General features: G+C 41.4%; 1 protein-coding gene across 2 annotated transcripts in view; it reads left to right on the forward strand.

Annotated features, from left to right (window-relative positions):
* The window catches only part of lpgat1.S (lysophosphatidylglycerol acyltransferase 1 S homeolog), a 55,008-nt gene extending 44,043 nt beyond the window's left edge, over positions 1-10,965 (forward strand). Inside the window, exons 7-8 of one of the 2 annotated variants that reach the window (XM_018264289.2) lie at positions 4,433-4,539; positions 6,271-10,965. In XM_018264289.2, coding sequence (XP_018119778.1) covers positions 4,433-4,539; positions 6,271-6,422 — 259 coding nt within the window. In that variant the 3' untranslated portion in view covers positions 6,423-10,965. 2 annotated transcript variants of the gene reach the window in all.
* The last annotated feature ends 10,487 nt before the right edge of the window (positions 10,966-21,452 follow it).

Raw genomic sequence — 21,452 nt, forward strand, 5'->3', positions numbered from 1 at the left:
GCCAGTGCTGGTTTCTGAAAGGCTGTTGTTTCTCCTACTCAATGTAACTGAAGGAGTCACAGTGGGACATGGAATTTTACTATTGAGTGCTGTATCTACCAGGGAGCTGTTATCTGGTTACCTTCCCATTGTTCTGCTGATGGGCTGCTGGTAGGAAAGGGAGGGGAGTTGCATCACTCCAACTTGCAGTGCAGCAGTAAAGAGTGACTGAAGTTTATCAGAGCACAAGTCACATGACTAGGGCACCTGTGAAACTGACAATATGCCAGACTTCAAAATTAAATATAAAGAAATCCGTTTGCTCTTTTGAAAAACAGATTTCAGTGCAGAAGTCTGCTGGAGCAGCACTATTAACTGATGCATTTTGAAAAAAACATGTTTTCCCATGACAACGGGGCTCATTTATCAACGCTGGGCAAATTTGCCCATGGGCAGTTACCTATAGCAACCAATCAGTGATTAGCTTTTTAAAGCCAGCTGCAAGTAGAACAATGTATGCAGCAATTTGATTGGTTGCCATGTTACTGCCCACGGGCAAATTTGCCCAGTGTTGATAAATGACCCCCAGTAAGGCTAGCGGCACTTGTCTGTCCAACATTACGTTCCAAAACCAAGGGGGTTATTATCAAACTAGTTCTGTATTTGCTGCTTTAAGAGCCTTCACCCTCTATTTTTCATGGAAGGCTTTCCACTAGATGTTGAAACACCGTTGGTGGGATTTGCCCACCAATAGGTTGGCCCTGATGCTAGGGATCAAGCCTGGCTCACAGTAGGCGTTGCAATTAATTTCTGTTCTATTGAGATAATGTCTTCTACACCCATATCTGCAAACCCATTCTGAATGATTCTTATTTTCTGCAAAAGGTTCTTACCAGGGGTTTAAATACAGGGGAAGCTGACCCGGTACCCTGGAGTGTAGGGGCACACTAGGCCCTAATTAATGAATCATTTCTGTATATCATGTTAGAATAGGTCAATGTACCAATGTTGCATTGAATTTGATGTGGTGGACATCTAGTGCCACTGGTTATTATCCTTCTGGCGCAGTACAGAACCTTCCTCAGACTGTCCTTGTGCCAAATAGAAGAATATCCTTCCACAGGATTATATTAAAGTCAATCCGTTTATGAGCATTTTAACAGTTCAGACTGCTTGCAGCTGATCATCTAGGCTAAGGCTCTGAGTTGCCCATCATTCAGCCTCGGCTAAAGGAAATCACGGTGGTTTACCCTCCTCAACCCAAAATAATAATTAAGGAAACAATATTGTTAAAATATTCGTACAGAGGATAGTGTATGTTTTGCTCAGCATTCCCGGGACTGCAGAACAAAGGTGCTGCTTTATCAGAGGCACTTTCTTCGAATATGATTTCTCATTCAGATATTTTAGGGCTTTTTTTTTCATGACACTTTTTATTAGAGATGCTTTGGGGCACAAAATCCAGGAAACTTTATAGGGGATATTGTACCCACTTTAATGTATAAGGCTGCAGTTCCAGGACCATATAAAAGGCCACAGGCTGAACATTTTTCATGGAACCAAAAAAAAAAATGGTTTAAAATCTAAAAAATTCATTATGCATAATATATTGCATGATGCAATAATTTAACATTTATATAAATAAGGGTAATGATGTAATGCAACATTGGGTGGAACCCTAGTAGAAAACAGTGACAAGTTTGTATTGTTCTGGCTGTAACCTTGGATCACTTCTTATAAATCCGGCTAAAACCATCCCAGGCTAATCTAATCCTCCAGTGTATGGATTATGACTAGGCATGTGCGTGAGGTGTAAATACTTCCAGGTGGGGGTGTAGAGAAGTTCTGGGTTCTAATGAGATCACCTCCTGCTATGAGAGATGTTTTCATTCTTTCATATAAATCTGTAAAACTTTCCTTTACAGGAGGGATCCCCAACTTTTTTTTTTTTTTACCTGTGAGCCACATTCAAATGTAAAAACAATTTATGAGCAACACAAACATGATAAACTCCCTGGAGGTGCCAAATAAGGAATGTGATTGGCTATTTTGGAAGCCTCTACATGGACTGGCAGCCTACAGGAGGTACATCTGATTTTTATACAACCAAAAATTGCCTCCAAACCAGGAATTCAAAAATAAGCACCTGCTTTGAGGTCACTGGGAGCAACATCGGATGGGTTGGTGAGCAACATGTCGCTCATGAGCCACTGGTTGGGGACCACTGCTTTATAGTATGGTTGCTAAAATCTATAATGTTTTCTATAATTTAACCTTTTAGAATTTAGAACCTTACATTGCTATATAGCACCTTACATTACTCTCATTATATTGTAGATGTAAGCGACTTTGCAATTTCTCTGCAATGTTATTTGTAAGAACATGGGATCCACCTAGGGTTGCCACCTTTTCAGAAAAAAAAAATTACCGGTCAGTGGGGGGGGGGGGCGGGAACAAAAGGGGCGGGCTGTGATGCAAAAGGGGCGTAGCCATATACGCAATGGCCAGAAGGTGAAGAAAAGGTAAGTTTGGAGCAGAGGGCCAAAGGCGCTTGTTAAGGGTATTACAAATTTACCGGCAACTACATTGCCGGTAAATTTGTAATACCGGCCTGGGTAGGTGTTTTACCGGCTAAGCCTGTAAAATACCGGCCTGGAGCAACCCTAGATACACCGCAGAATGTTTGAGCGCCACCTTGGCCATATCAACATAATCTGATGGTTTGTCCCAGGCCAAGTCATTATATATGCTTAGGGGAGACTATTGGGAGAGGAAAGCATCAATGTATTTTTGTGGTCCTTATCTGAACGGATCTTCTAACACATCATCATTTATTTATATAGCACCGACGAGACGCAGTGCTTACAATAGATATCAGTTGGGAAGTCCCCATACACAGGCCAATAAACTGCCAACTTGGTCTGGAGGTGTTGAGACAAAATGTATCTCCTTGTATGGGCAGCTTTACCGATGCTTTCTGCACATTCCGTTCTTGACAGCACAGAGTAAAGCTAAACCATACAGCTAAATAGCCACTTGTTTGGTGAGGTCATGTGCTGGGCCAGATCAGGCTGATCCAGTAGTTTGGCCCATGTTTACTGATTTATGCGGTTCAAACACTGTTTTGGGCACAATAACCTAAAAGTAGGTTCCAGGGGCGCGCCGCCAATGAGGCGATTTGAGAAACTCGCCTCAGGCAGCACGGCGGAGAGGTTTCCAGGGGCGGCAAAGAGCCTAATTTAAAGGTACCTTTAAGAGCCTCATTTCCGATTTTCATTTCCGGAAATTCAGCTTTACTAATGCGAGAGAGCACAATTGCGCTCACTGCATTAGTGTTCCTGCCTCCCCTCCCGACAGGTAAGCCGCGAGGGGGCGGCATTGCAGGAGCCGCCTCAGACGGCACTTTCCTTAGAATCGGCACTGGTAGGTTCCGTTCCATAGTTTCTATGGGGAACTTACATCATGGGCAGAAACCCCTTAACTTTTTAACTATCTGGAGAAAAGCGATCATTGTTTGATGCCCAGGAGTGCGCTGCCTCCAAATCTACTACTTTGCTGTTGGCGTTCCCCCTAGTGACGGACTCGGGGCTGGCTGCACCCGGGTCACTACCTTTGCATGGTAAGAATTTCAGCTTTTTTGTCATCGTTGGTTACATGAACAAAAGACTTTAAAACCCCAGTGTTTCTACTTAAGAGTGGGGTCCGGGGCATTTAGCACCTGGACCAACCGGTTTTTACGGTGAGCAAGGTTCAGTCTGTGATTAATCAAACAGCTGCAATTAATACCCGCAAAATTGTTTTACTTTGTAACAGATTTAAGCCAATTTGTGGAGCCGGATTTGTTTCTCCTTAATGTAAACAGAAACCCCGTAAGACTTGCTGTCCCAAATGTTGTATCCATGCTCTCCTATTTAACACTTATTCTGACAAACAAACCAGAAAGTAGCTCAAACTAGAACTGAAAATATATATTTTTTTATTCTATGCAAAAATTGATTGGTTTCCTTTAATACAGTAACATTACAAAACATTACAATAACCTACAAAAATAATTCAACTAAGGTGAGTAATGAATTCTGAACTAATCTTAGGTCACTAATTACAGTAGCAATTGGAGTCCCCCCTGGGTAAATGGTTACGAAACCCTGATGTAATAATACTCATTATTAACAGGCAGTTTCAGGTTGTAGTATCCACATTCTGGTGTAATCCGATGAGATCAACACAAATAATCTGCTGCTTTGTTTCTAGTAATGTTTCAGTTGAAAGCCTTGGTAACTGGCAATGAGGAGCACGGGTCAGTCCATTGTCATGTGCCCTCAGCTCTTGTTTATTTTTTATGGCTCTGTACTTGAGATATTGACAGTTATCTCTCCATGTTTTGTTATTGCAACTGTAACTTTTTATTTACTTTGGACTCCTGGCCATGATTCTCTGTGTCTCTTTCCAACAGAATCTACCCAATCAAAGATGTGCCCATGGAAACAGAAGCCCTGACAGACTGGTTATACAAACGATTTATTGAAAAGGAGGATCTCTTGGCACATTTCTACGAAACAGGTATTTGGGTGGATTCCTTGTGTTTTAAAAAACTTTCATTTTGTCTGGATTTCCATTTCCCTGCCAACGCTGGTTCATTTGGATCAGAGCACGACTTTTATGAAGGGAAATGGTGATCTCCGTCCTTCAGTTCCATATTATTAGAACATAAATGCAGCTGGCTAAGGCCTTCGCCCCCCACAGAATTTAAACTAGGTGGCAGCAATGTGTATATCCTGTGTTGTTGCTGATAATTTAACGGTTTTTACAATTTCTGAGATGAGGTGGCAGATGCATTTACTGCTCTACATCATAGAGGGTCCATGTTGGTATTATATGAGGCTCATAACTTTCTTGCCAACTGAACTCAATTATTTGAATGGTTTAGTCGAGCTCCTCGTATGTGCAGCCCAGTTCCACGTTCTTATTCCATGGCTCTTCTCCCTGTGGACTTCTTTAACTTTTGGTATAAGCGCAGCATACCCTGGGGTGCAGAAAACTTGAGGCACATGAGCAACACCGTCCTGCACCACAGACTAGCATGCGCACTACTGTCCAAAAGTAGATTAAGAACAAGGCTGTGAAAGAAGAAGGCAACCATCATAGGCCATTTGCACAAAAAAGCTTAATAATGTATGTCATTTTATTCTCTCAATGGGAAAAGCCATATAATCCATAGACTCCAATTAACCAGTGGCCCCACAAAGTGGGAGGAAACGTGCTTCCCTATGTATATCAAGCAATTACTCCAGGAAATGCCTTCAAAGATGGGATTGCTTCCAAAACCCTACTGCAAACAACCTCCCCTCCATTCCAGAAGGCCTTTCGTAAATGGCTGACTGATAGCCCAGACTTCACAGAGGAAGACTGGGAGGAGGCAACAGATAGAAGCTACTACGTTCTATACTCTATAATAGATAAACGAATCCAGTTTAAATGGCTTCACCATCTCACACCTGTACGACTAAGATCTATGGGACGTAATCCCAGGGCAAGATGCCACAGGTGTGGGTCAAAAAGATCAAACTTCCTGCACATGGCCTGGTCCTGCCCACAGGGGGCCAAGTTTTGGATGGAAGTCATGAATCTACTGGCAGACAAATTAGACTTTCCTAAACTGCTAACACCACATGTGTGTATATTAGGGGTCCTAGATGATTGTATAAATCCTAACCAAGCCACAATCAGATACAGAACACTCCTATTCTACGTTAGGAAAATAATTGGAATGGCATGGATGGAACCCAAACCGCCGGTGGTGCAAAACTGGATCTCACTAGTGAACCAGACTCTACACCTTATTAAGCTCACCCTATTAGCTAAAGGTTTGACAAGATCTAGAGTCCATAGTGTGAGGCAGGGCTAGGTGGTCACGGTTCCTTAACATTACCTGGAATACTCAAAGCTGCATCAGTTAACGTGACTGCTTGGTAAAAACTCAGAAGAGGTAAAACCTTATTCGTTAGTAAGTATTGGGAAATGCAGGACCCCTCACACATGAATAGGCACCTGCCCAGGGATCAAGTCGACTGATAAACCAACCAATAGTATGGAGCCAAATACTACTACAATGCATATTTCATAAATATTTTGGCATGTGTTTTGCTCTATGTTTTATGTTCATCTATGAAAAGATGGGATTGCTTCCTCTTCTCCATATCACTATTTAATACAAGTTTGTACTGTGAAAGCGAAATCATTATGAGATTGAACCTTTCTTTGAGTAATCTGTTTTTCTTCCTCTTTGTGCAGGTACTTTCCCCCCTTTGAAGGGCCAAAGCAAAGCCAGCTCAAGGGAGATGACCCTCAGCAACACATGGCTTTTCCTTATACAGTCTCTGGCCTTCTTGTCGGGCTACATGTGGTACTGCCTTCTCCAATATTTGTATCGATCTCTATTTTAAAGCTGGACGGGAATTAAGGACTCAAATGTAGGAAGTTCTGAGCTCTTGCGGGAGAGCGCCACGTTATCTGTGTGAATGTGAATACGCCACAGTCGAGAAAATATCGGATTTTTTTGTTTTGTTTCTAGATTATTTTTAATTTGCTTTTTACATCCTTATTGGGTCTGTTTTAAATGAAGAAACCTATGGATCAGTGTCGGCGACTTGCTCATTTTAAGGAAAGAAGGAAGATCTTGTGGATCAGTAATGGAACGGAACATGTCTAAAGCTTTCATTTTAGGCAAAGGACATCTACAATTGATGTTACCATTAGCAAGACATACTTTAGGGGGACAGAAGGCTCCCCAAGCTCATCATGGTCAGATATCACAAATCATGGTGAAGATGTGAGTCAGGTAGGTGGAACCTGGCTGTACATGGAGACATTGGACTATTGACCATTCATATCCACACATGTGCCCAGCAGGGTCCAGAAGCTGAGATCACTAGCGCTCGTCACTAAGAAATCACGCAACCAATTGAAATGAGACAGGAAGTTCGTTGCCATTTTTATGTTTACACAAAGCACCTAGTTTACCTGTCTCCTGCTTCACGAGGATAAATGTCAGCTCACTTGTCAAGATTCATCATCGTATATATATTTTTTTTTGTTCATTTTTGTATGTGAATTTTAACAGTGTATTTTTTTTTTTTTATTAATTTCCTCTAATTGCACTTTTTAAGATGTAGTTAAAAACTGTAAACAATTTTGTGCTAAATCTTAAGCCCCCAGAAGATGTCGGATTTGCTGATAGTGAGAAAAGGCACTGGTGAAAAGCCGAGTCTAATGTCTGCTCTGTTACAAGGTTCTTTAATCTGCACTTTTCCAGCTGCTGCAGAACTGAATGGCGCTCGGGATGGGAGCTGATGTTCAGCAGCAGCTTGGGGGAGTATAGGTTGGTAGATTGCTGCCCCGTTAGCTGGTTCATTATTCCACATTGGAGACCACTACCCTATGATCTGGTTGGAGATCCCTGCCCACTCTCCTTAGACCAGCTTGGAGGCCTTTGCCCTATTGCCCAGTTGAAAGCCACTGCCATATAAACCTTTGGAAGTAACTGCCCTGTGACTGGTTAGAAGAATTTTAAGAAATCTAATGCCAAATCTAAACAGCCGAGGTGCAAAGAGCTCATCTATAGACAATAGAATCTGCTTCTCACTCATTGTAGGCACTGCCCATTGGTTAAAGCACCATGTGTGCCATAATCCTGACGCTGCTTTCTTGAGATGGGGCAGGTAAAAGACTGAGGGCGAGTGGTTACGGGTGTGTTAGAGAGTATTTGTACATTATAAAGATAAAAAAGCCAAACGTTGCGTAGAGCTGGTCCTACATGAAAGGATCTGGTTGAGTAGATCAGAAACCTAATTGTCCAATTATCTCTCCATGTGTAGGCAGTGGCAGACCAGAATGCAGGTATGGGATCCGTTATCCAGAAACCCATTATCCAGACAGCTCAGAATGGCCGTCTCCCTTAGACTAAATTTTATCCAAATAATCCACATCGTTTTAAAAAACGATTTCCTTTTTCTCTGTAAAAGTACCTTGTACTTGATCCCAACTAAGATATAATTCATCTTTTATTGGAAGCAAAACCAGCCTATTGGGTTAATTTAATGTTTATATGACTTTCTAGTAGATAGGATATTAAGATCCATATTACGGTAAGATACGTTATCTGGAAAGCCCCAGGTCCCCAGCATTCTGGATAAAAGGTCCCATACCTGTACTGAAAATACAGTCTGCCAACTGGTCGGTGCCCATTTTGCTCACCGTCCAATCAAATCTGCTGCCTCACTGGAGAGTAGTCGGGCATCTATAGGTGTGGCCAGATTTCATTTCAGATCTCACTGCCAAACAGATACGATTGCACGGGAATTGGCTTGGCAAGCATAGGTTTAACCAAAATATTCTGAAAAGTGTTCGGTGTCTCAGCAATGGAATGAGAGGCTTATCTACAAAATAAGATGTTTAAATAACATGGCACTGTGGATTAATTGCTTTTGCACGAATGAGTGGGACCCTGCTGAGTTCTCTGGAGAAGTAACCAATACACAGCTTCCATAGGCTTAGTTTTCCCAAGTCGCCCAAAGTTTCCTCGTGAGGAAATTACGGGCGACTTCGGAAAACAAAGCGCTCCATGTGCCTGCCCCCAGGCGATTTTCATTTTAGCCGGCAGAAGGCTGTTAGGGAAGATTAGTCACGTGTGTGGCCAGACCCTTATAGCAGAGATTCCCAAACTGTGGGACCAGCCACCCTATCTGTTGGGGGTTTGGGGTAGTGACTAATTCCTTTTCTGTGTTCCCAGGGTACTATAGCAGGGCGACTCTTAGAACAATGTGTATATATGTATTTTGTAACCTTATTATCAGCTGATAATGGGCCAGGCAACCTGAGACTGCAAAGGGGACGTGAACCCAAAAATCCTTGTAATCCTTTGCTTTGGGATCTTTTCAAGGAAAAATAATATATTATCCCGGTGTTATATGGCACGCCAGACAAATGCAAGCTGTAATGATGTCCGCTCTTATGGACTTGCTATGGACGGATGAAAGGGAAGAATTTATTTTTGTATCTATTTGCTGTTGCCAGAGAGATTTTGTCCTGTTAATATATTTGATGGATTTCCGGGTTCTTTTTCGTCCCTAGTAGGGACTCGGCACTGATTCCGCAACAATGTCTGTGCTTCACCCCTGAGAGCGAAGATGGGAACATGGAGTAACGGGTAATAAGTCTGCTTCCAGGTCCAGCATTTTACTGAATAAAGCAAACATCTGATTTGTTACTAGACCTGGATCAGCCTTTGTGCCTGATACTTCATTGTCGCTTAGTAAGTAGGGATTAATTCCTATAGGCCGTATCTCCTTTTCGGTACTTATGCCTCCCCAACAAGGGGGGAGATCTCTTTCGATAACCCTGGATTTAATGTGCAGGACTATGTCCCAACACTGCACCCCGTAGTTGAGGCCTGGAGCGGAGAAGCACTATAACCCACCCTGCACGCACAGTATAGCAAAGAACTTGATAGAATGTTTAACGATGAAACCGTCCGTTACGGAGATTTTAATGAGAGATATCGGAGATGATTGTCCTGTAAATGCAAACAATTTACTAAATGAATACATTTATACACAAACAAAACTGGATTCTTTAGCCTCCTCCTCTAGCGCTGATTGTTCAGGCCTCATTCACACTCGTGGTCTGGCTGGACTGGCCGACTGCTCTGAATAAATGAAAGCAATGGAAACGAGATCTTCTATCGCTTCTTCAGACTAAACTGCCCCATATTTGCCTATGTCTTGGCCTAGCCAAATATTTGCATCACACGCAACAACTCTTGGGGGGTTATTAGTCCGAATGCTCAAAACTCAAAAGATTTTTAAAAAAATTGTGATTTATTCTACCCCAAAGCTGCTTAAAGTCCAAATCTGAAAATACTCCATCTCCGAGCTGTCGGGGGTCTGTAGAAGTCAATGGCAAAGGTCATATTTCAAATGTGAAGAAATCATGGTCCTGCGCTGAGTTTCGGACAAAAAAAATAAAAAATCGTGGGTCTTGCAGCAAACACTTTTTAGAGCGATTTCACGAAAAATTTGTGTTTGGCAAAAACCTGAATTTTTCGATTTTTTTTCTGAACTGATTTTATTAGGGATGCACCGAATCCACTATTTTGGATTCGGCCGAACCCCCGAATCCTTCGTGAAAGATTCGGCCGGATACCAAACCGAATCCAAATACTAATTTGCATATGCAAATTAGGGATGAGAAGGGGAAAACCATTTTTACTCCCTTGTTTTGCCACAAAAAGTCACCAAACTTCCCTCCCCGCCCCTAATTTGCATATGCAAATTAGGATTTAGATCCGGTTTGGCCCGGGAAGAAGGATTCGGCCGAATTCTGCTGAAAACGGCCGAATCCAGAACCAAATCCTGGATTAGATACATCCCTAGATTTTATCAAGTTTTTTCAATGACAAATAAGGTCAAATCATGGATTCTTGTTTGTTCAGACTTTTTTTTTACTTTGATAAATAACCCCTTGAGGAGAGTTGCTAGTGTGTACAAGCCCATAGACTTCAGCGTGTTTCAGTTCTTTCATCCTGTGACACGAGCTTTGCCAGTCCTAGCACGTCACTAGTGTTAAAGAGGCCTGCATGTTTCTATGTGGACTAAAGAGAATGACAGTTTTCCCTTAACTTTCTACTTTCTTTCGACCATTGTTGAACTACAACTGCCATGTTTTCGGGGAGTTATGGTTGTGCAATTGATGAAAGACTATATATCGCATTTCCCTGACTTTTGTAAGCAAAAGAGCAATTGAAGAAACCAGGTATTTGCCATATGAAAAGAATATATGAGAACGTCTGTTTTAATTTTTTTCTTATTTTTGCCAACCATGATTGTGTTTATGGATCGTAAGCCAAATGCCAATGTGTATCTGATCATATGTTTTGGAAGTGTGACCTACTCTTTTGTACTTAAGAAATTAAAGACTTATTGTACACAAGTTAATTTATTGATAGGAAACCAAAAGCAAATACATGACTTTTTCCTTGCCTTTAGAAGAGTCGTATGTCTTCTTAGACCTGCCGCGTTGGTTGGTCCGGCCAAGATGGGGGCGCAGAGATGGAATATCCTATGAGAACTCCCATCTGAGTTCTAATCCTACAAAATGAAATCAGTGCAAAAAAAAGGTTGTATTTTCCACTTACAGGTTTTACATGAAACCGTATCCAATTCCATTATATTGGGAACAGCATCAATTGCAGATGCTTATAGATAGAACAGATCAGATGGGTGGCTCAAGCCTTATAACAAGACAAATTATTCTTTACCTGGGGTGGGGGTAGAGTCATAAGGCAGATAAACAAAAAAAACATCTCAAGTTAGATGCGGTTTGATATTCCCTACAATGCCTCAAAATGAGTGGCCGCTATAAAGGGATACTGTCATGGGGAAAAAACATTTTTTTTCGAAATGAATCAGTTGATAGTGCTGCTCCAGCAGAATTCTGCACTGAAATCCATTTCTCAAAAGAGCAAACAGATTTTTTTATATTCAATTTTGAAATCTGACATGGGGCTAGACATATTGTCAATTTCCCAGCTGCCCCAAGTCATGTGTTACTGGTCCTTTAAAGGGGACACATTCTACTTGGTTAGCAGGGGGGGGGGTCCACTAACCAGGAGTCCTAATTGGGTACTGGGTAATAACTTGGGCCCATCTGAAGGAGAGAAAACTTTCTAGAAGACAAGCCCTCTGCAAAAAAAACTCCATCAGAAATGAAGGCCTATATTGTTCCTGTTACATGTGTGTTTACCAATTTTAATTTTATTGTCTGCAAACAACCAGTTATAGAAGGTGTGGGAGCACAAACAAATAGATGGATAAGGTGAATCTGCCAGATGCTTATCTTAGGAAGTCCATGTACAGGTATAACTGCTGTTCCCTATTGGAGTAGATTCAAAATTTGAAAAGTACAAAATATTTGTCTCTTTGCCAGCTATACTCGGAGTTAATAGCAAGAGTAACACCTCCTATACTATATGCAGTTGGAGTGTAGAAAATGCTCCATGGAGTAGACACCCTGATCATCTTCAAGCATAGCTGGATGCTTCGCTAGGGCATTTGGCACCCCTCTATCAATAGACCAAAAAACAGAAATTGTGAGTTCCTCCAAAAAAGTAGACTGCAAGTAAATAAGACGTAACACGTTTCGTGCCTGTTGGGGAACGCGTTAGGTCTTATTTTAAACATGACCTAATAAACTGTTTTGCATTTTTTTTTTCTTGCCGTCTACTTTTTTGGAGGAACTCACAATTTCTGTTTTTTGGTCTTTTGCATATGCGCCCATGGACTGGGGCGAACTGGATCTCCTCCTATTTTTTCCACTTGACTCTAATAATTATATTGACTTTGGTAGTGCTTATACTGTTTGGAAGCACCATCTCGCCCCTTCTTTTTGCACCCCTCTATCAATATACACAAACATTATCAGGGTGCGGAGCTTCCCTTGTGTTTATTGTGTTAATACATTTTGGGAGCAAACCCCCTTGTGTATCTGCCAGGACTACCACTAGAAGCCACGTTTTTCCAAGTGCCAGATTGCTGATAGCTACCCAGCCATCTCCTGTATTATATACATATATATGATAGAGGCCCCACAAAATAATGTTCCGTTGCTGCGCCCTGGTATTATGGATGGGGGTGGGGTTATAGGTTATAATATACAAATAAACCCCACGCACATACAACCTGATTTGAATCATTCTAAAATTCTGTTTCCATGTTTAAAGGGCAACTTTTTTTCTCTGATAAAAACAGCATTTTATTGTATTGTACAAGCTTTACTGACTCCATATTGAACGAGTCCTGCATTTTCCTCAGAAGCCCATATATCATTCAAATCCTTTTTAGGACAGTCCGATAAATCAAATCACAAGAGCTTTCTCTAATACAAATGGATGTGCCATCTCACTGCATCCATTATTAAGTCAGAGAGGACAACAGGCGTATTGATGTACAGGTTCTGGACATAAAAGATTCCATTGCATACAAATGACTTCCTTGGCTTCTCCTTGAACACAAGCCAGGAATCCTTTTATTGTGCTGCCTCTTAGGATTGTGCTCTTAGCCAGGAGTGTTTCAGCCAAACACATGTATGAAAGTAGCGCCATCTTTTATAGGGGCAATGGCGATGTTGGATCCCTTTATATTGAGTACAACTGTCCAACCAAGGACAGATGTTCGGACATGAGAGGGAACTATGTCCATGTAATGAATTAAGAAATGTATTCTTCACCAGCAACCTCTGCCTTCAACTAGTATTTCTACTACTCAACAAGGTTGTGTCCTTATCGTTTATTTTCTAGTATGATCTTGAATCTTACAATTCTGGTTCTACTGCATCACACTTAAAGGGGTGGTTCACCTTCAAGAAAACTATACCATTAAGGGTAAGGCCAGACGAGGAGATTCAGGGAGATTTTGTCGCCTGGCAACTTATCGCCATGTCTTTTGCGCGACTATCTCCCCGAACTGCCTCAGTGTTTTTTTCCCCATAGGCTCGTATGAAAAGTCGCCTGCACTAATGCAAACGCGGCGATGCGTTTTCAATAGTCACACAAAGTTGCCTCACTGAGGCAACTTTGGGCGACTATTGAAAACGCATCGCTGCGTGTGCATTAGCGCAGGCGATTTTGCGATGTAGCCTATGGGGAAAAGACGCTGAGGCAGTTCGGGGCGATAGTCGCGCAAAAGACGACAAAATCTACCCGAATCTCCTTATCTGGCCTTACCCTAAACAATGTAGGTCTCTATAAAAAGATATTGCATAAAACAGCTCATATGTAAAACTCTGCTTCATGTTAATAAACCATTTTCATAATATTATACTTTTTAGTAGTAAGTGCCATTGGATAATCATAAATAGAAAATTGCCATTTTAAAAAAATAAGGGCCGCCCCCTGGGATCGTATGATTCACGGTGCACACAAACAAACCATACTTGTTAGGTCACATGAGCCAATTAACAGACAGAGTTCTGTCTTTTGCTTCCACACTTACAGTTAGAGCTGCAGTATTTCTGGTCAGGTGATCTCTAAGGCAACACAGAGACCATTACAAAATGGTGGTGCAAGGCAATAGATGTAAAAGGGCAATATTTATATTATATACCGTTTGGTAATATTCTTTAATTTGTCACTTAATATGATATAAATATCTGTTGCTCAAGTAGTCATTTTTCTCCTGACTCTTTCCAACTTTCAAATGGGGGTCACTGACCCCGTGTAAAAACAAATTCTCTGTAAGGCTACACATTTATTTATATTGCTACTTTTTATTATTCATCTTTCTATTTAGGCCTCTCCTATTCATATCCAAGTCCCTTTTTCAAATCAATGCATGGATGCTAGGGTAATTTGGATCCTAGCAACCAGATTGCTGAAATTGCAAACTGGAGAGCTGCTGAATAAAAAGCTAAATAACTCAAAAGCCACAAATAAAAAAAAACTACAATTACTAAACGTTAATTTAAAGGTGAATTCAACCCATAACATAAAAAACCCCTACCTCCCTACCCTACGTAAACCCCCTTCCCCCCCCAGCCTACCTGGTACCCGGGGGAAAATGCCCTTAATTTTTTAATTACCCCTCGGTGCAGATTCTGTCCTCGAGAGTTCACAGCAGCCATCTTTTTTTCTTCATTTAAACTTTTCGGCGCATGCGCAGTTGGAGTAATATTCCGGTCCTGAACAACTGTGCACGCACCGAAAGTCACGAAAAATGTTGAAGAATTTCTGGAAATAATAAAACAGTACTTTGTACTTGATCCAAACTAAGATATCATTAATCCTTATTGGAAGCAAAATCAGCCTATTGGGTTTAGTTAATGTTTACATGATTTTCTTGTAGACTTAAGTTATGAAGATCCAAATTACAGAAAGATCCGTTATCTAGAAAACCCCAGGTCCTGAGCATTCTGGATAAAAGGTCCCATACCTGTAATAGCTTTTTACTAACAAAAGCATTGGGAACACTGCACAGTCTATTCCAATGTTTAACAAAGAAAAGAAGATGGCGGCCGTCAATTTCCGAGGATAGAATCTGCACCGAGTAAGTAAAAAGTTAGGGGTACCAGGTAGGCAGGTAGGCTGGGGGGAGGAGGGAGGTGGGTCTACGTAGGGTAGGGTTTTTTTATGTTATGGGTTGAATTCTCCTTTAAAGGTGAACTACTCATTTAAAGACAAGACAGAAACCTGGTTGGTTGATGCCATATGCACTAGCATGAGGTTTCTTGGTGGCTACATAGGCCTGTATTTATTAGCTTAGGAATTGGGGAATTTTACTTTTTATTTTTAAATAAATGACAGTATTTAAGGGAAGGGCCTTCTCCCTCCAAAACGATGGAGTCCCTTCATGCTGCATTCTCCATGAATGACCAAAATTGTGGAAATATAACTCTATTCCTTTAATGGACTCTTAAATTATGAACTATTCTCCTTGCGCATTGCTGCAAAAGAGGCAGAGGAAGAGTGTGTTCAGTCAGTACATTAAGTGTTGTCCCAAGAGCAGTGTCCTACAAAGCCTAAAGGTGCCCTACACATATACTCACACAGTTAATATGTAATGTGATGGACAGTAATAACATGCATGATTCAGGACAGGGGTGGGGAATTAGCACAGCCCCTTGTGATTGGGGGGATTGGCCCTTAAGTGGAAGAGCTGTGTTAGGGCTCTTTTACTCACGAGCGGTTGTAGCTGCGCTCCCCTGTGTTCCGTTTTTCTGCGTTCAGCCGCAGGGGAGCGCAGGAATAGACGCATTACGTTTTTTCTAATGGGGCTGTACTCACACAGGCACATGTAGGCGCCGAACGCAGGTTGAGACGCAACATGCTGCATTTTTCCTGCGTTCGGCGCCTACAGGCGCCTGTGTGAGTACAGCCCCATTGGAAAAATGTCATGCGTCTATTCCTGCGCTCCCCTGCGGCTGAACGCAGAAAAACGGAACGCAGGGGAGCGCAGCTACAACCGCTCGTGAGTAAGAGCCCTTAGAGCCAGAGGATTTGTGAAAACAGGCAGCGGCTATGAGAGGCAAGGATGAGACAATACTTCATGTAGTTCATGCAACGTGGGTTCATGGTTTCTGTTTTTCTTCTTAAGACATTAGCCAACTTCCTGGGCTGTATTATAGTCTAACACTATTTGGAATTCCAGGGCTTCAGCTCATTGCACCGTGTGCTATATACAAAGCTTTTTGCACAGCCTCTGCCCCCACCCACACATACTGCTGCAATTTCGGCAACAGGTTAAGACTTAGGAGAACAAACAGGGATCTTTGTCCTGCACCCCACTACTGTCACTAAGTGAATAATGCTCAAAATACTTATACAGGTATGGGATCCATTATACCGAAACCCATTATCCAGAAAGCTCTGAATTATGGAAAGTCTGTCTCCCATAGACTCCACTATAATCAAATAATGCAAAATTTTAAAAATGATTCCCCTTTTCTCTGTAATAATAAAACAGTACTTTGTACTTGATCCAAACAGAGATATACTTAATCCTTATTGGAAGCAAAATCAGGGTTTATTTAATGTTTACATGATTTTCTTGATCCAAATTACAGAAAGATCCGTTATCTAGAAAACCCCAGGTCCCAGGCATTCTGGATAACAGGTCCTATGCCTGTAATAGCTTTTTACACACAAAAGCATTGGGGACACTCCACAGTCTATTTCAAATCAAAACATAAATAAAATGTATCAATTATTATGTAAGTGAAGAAAAAGGAATATTTCCAGTGTCTGCTTTCTTCTTTCCAAACTCAAACATTCACTGTATAAACTAAAAAAAAGTTTCAAGATTTTGCTTTCCTTTAATGACTGAACTAATATTTAGTTGTACTGTATAACAGTGTTTCTGAGAACTGCTGCACATCGGTGTTACATGGAGTCCACCAACTTCCAACAACCTGTTACATTTCACAATTCTTCTGCATCTTGATAGCTGAGCAGTCTATCATTTTCTGCACTCCTTTATGTTTTCCCCAACTTATTAATCAAAGTACACTGGTTTTCTGGAACTCAGATTTTCAGAGAGAAATGCACTTTAACCAGCAGCCATAACATTTGCTTCTTTCTTCCTTAAAGGATAAGCAAATGTTAAAAATAAGCAAATGCAAAATTGATGAGGGTGCTATTCTAAGCACTTTTGCAATGTACAGTCATTATTTATTTATTTTTAATCCCAAGATATGAAGGGATACATATACTGTTAATAAGAAAGAATTTTATTTCAACAGCGCCACCTGCTGGTTAGTTTCCCACCAGTCTGACCACCAAGTAGTCAAGGAAGAAAGAAAGAGGCTGCTCTGGTGTTCTTCTGCTTAGGAAAGATGTGAGAAAGGTTTATAGTTTTTTTTTCCTAAGCAGAAGAACATCAGAGCAGTCTCTTTCTCCTGACAACTTCTTGACTACTGGGTGGTCAGAATGGTCAGAAAATGACCAGCAGGTGATGCTGTTGTAACAAAATTCAACAGTACATGTATCCATTAATATCTTGGAATTAAAAAAAATAATAATGAATGTACATTTCACAGTCCCCTCATCAATTTCACATTCATTTATTTTAAAGGTTTACTTATCCTTTAAATAAAGGCCCGAATTGACACCTGTTTTTCCACACAATGAATGAGCTCACTAATTGAACTCCACACTGCTATTATTTGGAACAGCCCTCAATTAATGATTCAATAATTCAATGAATCAGAATCAGCAGCATGTCATGACTGCTGGGTCTTCTATTACTCTGCTACACCTAATAGTAAATTATGTGCCATGTACAAATATAATTTCTACCAAAAACAGTGATTGATCAGGTTAGTGATGTTGGACTGCTATTATTCTGAGCTCAACCTTATATGTCAGGTAAGCCCAACCTTCAGACCTCTAGGTGTTGTTGCAACTCACAGGCAGGGCCACCATCAGAAATCACAGGGCCCCATACGACAAAATTTCCTGGGCCTCCTGGGCTGCGCCCACTGCAAGCCCAACCTACAGGTCCGCCCCCCACCACGCAGTAAAAAAACAAAAAAAATATTGGTGGCTAGGGTTCCCACATGTTAATAAAAAATAAAAAGATATTGGTGGTCAGGGCCCCCCATAAAAAAACATTTGTGTCCAGGCCCCCCCCATTAAAAAATATTGGTGGCTAGGACCCCACATGAGAAAAAAAAATTGGTGGCCAATATTGGTGGCCAGGGCCCCCCCACATTATAAGAAAATTGGTGGCCAGGGCCCCTTAAACGTCCATGCCTTCCTGAAGTCAGCAGCTCTCAGAAAGATGGGGGGCTCAGCTAATCAAGTAAGTGTGGCGTGGCCGAGCCCCCCTTACCCTCGGGGCCCCCTATAACTCTCCCCCCTGTCCCCCCCCTGATGGCTGCCCTGCTCACAGGTCCCACTAAAAGAGAGAGTGTTGCTGGTGGCCTGCAACCCAGTTAATAAGGATAAAGAATAGGGCCTTTGTTACTAAATAAGGCAAAGCAAAAAATGGATATGATTACTCAGTTTTTTTTTTTTATCCCAGAATTCCAGCATACCTACACCCACTGAAAACCAGCATAAACCACTGCATCAGACAATGCAGAATCTGTTAGACAAAATGCACATAATTGTGTCTGTTGTGGCAGGGTATGGGTGAATATTTACAATTTTACATGATCCTCAATTGACCAAGATCAGTGTGGTGCACAAAATCATGTACATGGGCTCAATGCAACAAGGCAGCCCTGTATTATTTCCCTGGTTCACGGCAGGAGTCAAACACAGACACATGCGCCTATACATGCTACTCTTATGCATCATTTATAGTAAAGAGCACAACTAGCAAATTGGTGTTAGCTTAGCAGAACCTCTTTGTGCACAGCCATAGTATAAAGTGTAGAAACATGTAATATAATGATGCCTTCAGCGCACTAAGGGACATTCTCGCTAACGTCAAGGCACAATCTTACCGAGCAAACCCCATGGAGCAGATGTACTGAAGGATGAAGTGACTAACGCTAGCGAAAATTAATAGCGTGACATCATTTCGTAACTACGCTATTCCCTAACAGGCGCAGGCGTCACTTCCCTAGGAGATAGACGCTAGCGTTACTTTGCACTCTAACGCCAGATGAATTATCGCTCTGGTCGAACGGACGGAGCTCTGCAAATTTGGTAAGATGTGGATTTTAATGAACGTTACCTCTTGCGCCAGACTTGCCTTTCACCACCTCAGGCCAGACGAAGTGCAATGGAGTGCATAGGGCTTCATTTCCGAAGCCCCAAAAAATGCTGGCGTCTTTTCCCCTTTTTTTTGCAAAAGACCGTAAACTAAACACTGGGCTCATGTGTAGGGCATTATAACAACTTGATTTTATTAAGGTTCCCTGGGTTTGTGTAGTGTAATGTATTTGCTGCAACATAAACATCCATTCAACTTCACTTCCCGCCGTATGCAAATTAGGCGCTAGTGCAACTTCGCTTTGCTTGGCGAAGTAACCATAGCGCAACTTCCCCAGCGTTCGGTGCTCTGGACGCAACTTCGCATTTTAGAGAATTAGCGTTGTCCTGGCGAATTTACGCCTGGCGAAGTGTGGCAAAGTGTTGTGATGTGGGCAAAGCGGTCGCTAGTGAATTTGCACCGCTTAGGGAATTTGCCTCCATGAAACCTTGATCTAGGTATGTCACAAAGAGGTATATATGTTTTGTATTATCTGAGGACAGTTGAGTGTAGCTAAATTAACAAAATGTGTTACCTTCGTCAGTAAATAATAGCAAACACTCAACACTCATACCGTTATTTTGCCAGTATAAGCCAACTGCTCATTTGATTTCTATCCGTTGTGTTTGTGTAAATATATGCACTTGCATAGATACTAAACTCACTATTGAGTGATCAATTCACTCTTTTTTCAGTTGTGTAGTACTATGACCACAGGATGAGGGTCACCAACCTATAATACCCATGAGCCACATTCAATTGTAAAAAGAGTTGGAGAGCAACACAAGCATGAAAATAGCTCCAAGGGGGTACCAAATAAGGGATGCCATTGGCTATTTGTTAGCCCCTATGAGCACTGGCAGTCTAAAGGACACTCTAGTTGAGATTATATCTAGTTTTATACAACCAAAAAGAGTTTGAAAGTAAGCAGCTGCTTTGAGGCCACTGGGAGCAACATCCAAGGGGAAGGTGAGTAACATGTTGTTCATGAGTAGGGTTGCCACCTGGCAGGTAAAATGATGGTTGATTCCAATGTTATTAATAGGATGAAAAAAAGATAAATACATCGGAAGGCCGGTATTTTTTTCCAGAAAGGGTGGCAACCCTATTCATGGGCCTATGGTTGGAGATCACTGTCATAGGAGAACCCTTCTCATTGGCCTCAAACACTTATGCTCCTAATCAACTCCAGGACCAGTTTATGAATCCCACTTCTTATATCTAATCATACAATCTTACTTGTCTACCCTTGATTTTGGTTTTGGCTATTACAAACCCCAACCTCTTTCCATGCCCTTATAAAACAGAAAATTGAGGGAACAGCATGGGTTGCTAACCTTTACTGTAGCGTGTGTTCTCTATATAAGGTGTCTCCCTCTCTTCTCTGGGCCAATGGAGTAGTCTGGTTCAACCATGATTCAATTATTGCTGAGGAAAGCACTGTTTTTTTTTCAGCCATCACAATGACCTCTCCTGCTCCAGATAAAGATCTCTGCATTAGATTACTCACAATATATTGCTTTCAAAGTGCCCTTCAGGCTCATTTTAAATCGAGTTTAGGCTGTGACGTAATAAAATATGCAAAAATGAGAGCTACAAGTGACACATAAGTAATGATCTATATTCATTTGTTTAGCACAGGATGTGTTAAAGGGGTTGTACACCTTAAAACAACTAGTTGTTTTCAGATAGGTCACCAGAAATAACGACTTTTTCCAATTACTTTCTATTTTCTATGTCTGACCGTTTTTCTAATATTTAAGTGTAAAATGTAATTTTTCACCTTCTAAAGCAGCTCTGGGAAGGGGGGTCGCCGACCCTGTAAACTGTTCTAAATTGATACATATAGCGGATACATTTCTTATCTTTTTCCCTGCTGAGCAGAATCCCTGAGCTTCATTAAAGGGCATGTAAAGGCAAAAAAATAAAATCCCATTTTTACTTTCTTTAATGAAAAAGAAACCTATCTCCAATATACTTTAATTAAAAAATGTGTACCGTTTTTATAAGAAACCTGACTGTATGCAGTGAAATTCTCCCTTCATTTACTGCTGTGGATAGGAATTGTCAGACGGCCCCTAACTGCTGAGCAGGGAAACAATCATACTTATGAACAGCAGGGGGAGCAGCTTTGTTTATGACAATCCCTAAGCAGCCCAGACCACACTGAGCATGTGCACAGTCTTAGTCTTGCAAAGATGTTTAACAAAGTTGGTGACCCCCTGT

Source organism: Xenopus laevis, chromosome 5S (assembly GCF_017654675.1).
Source record: "Xenopus laevis strain J_2021 chromosome 5S, Xenopus_laevis_v10.1, whole genome shotgun sequence".
In the NCBI taxonomy this organism is placed as follows: Eukaryota; Metazoa; Chordata; class Amphibia; order Anura; family Pipidae; genus Xenopus; species Xenopus laevis.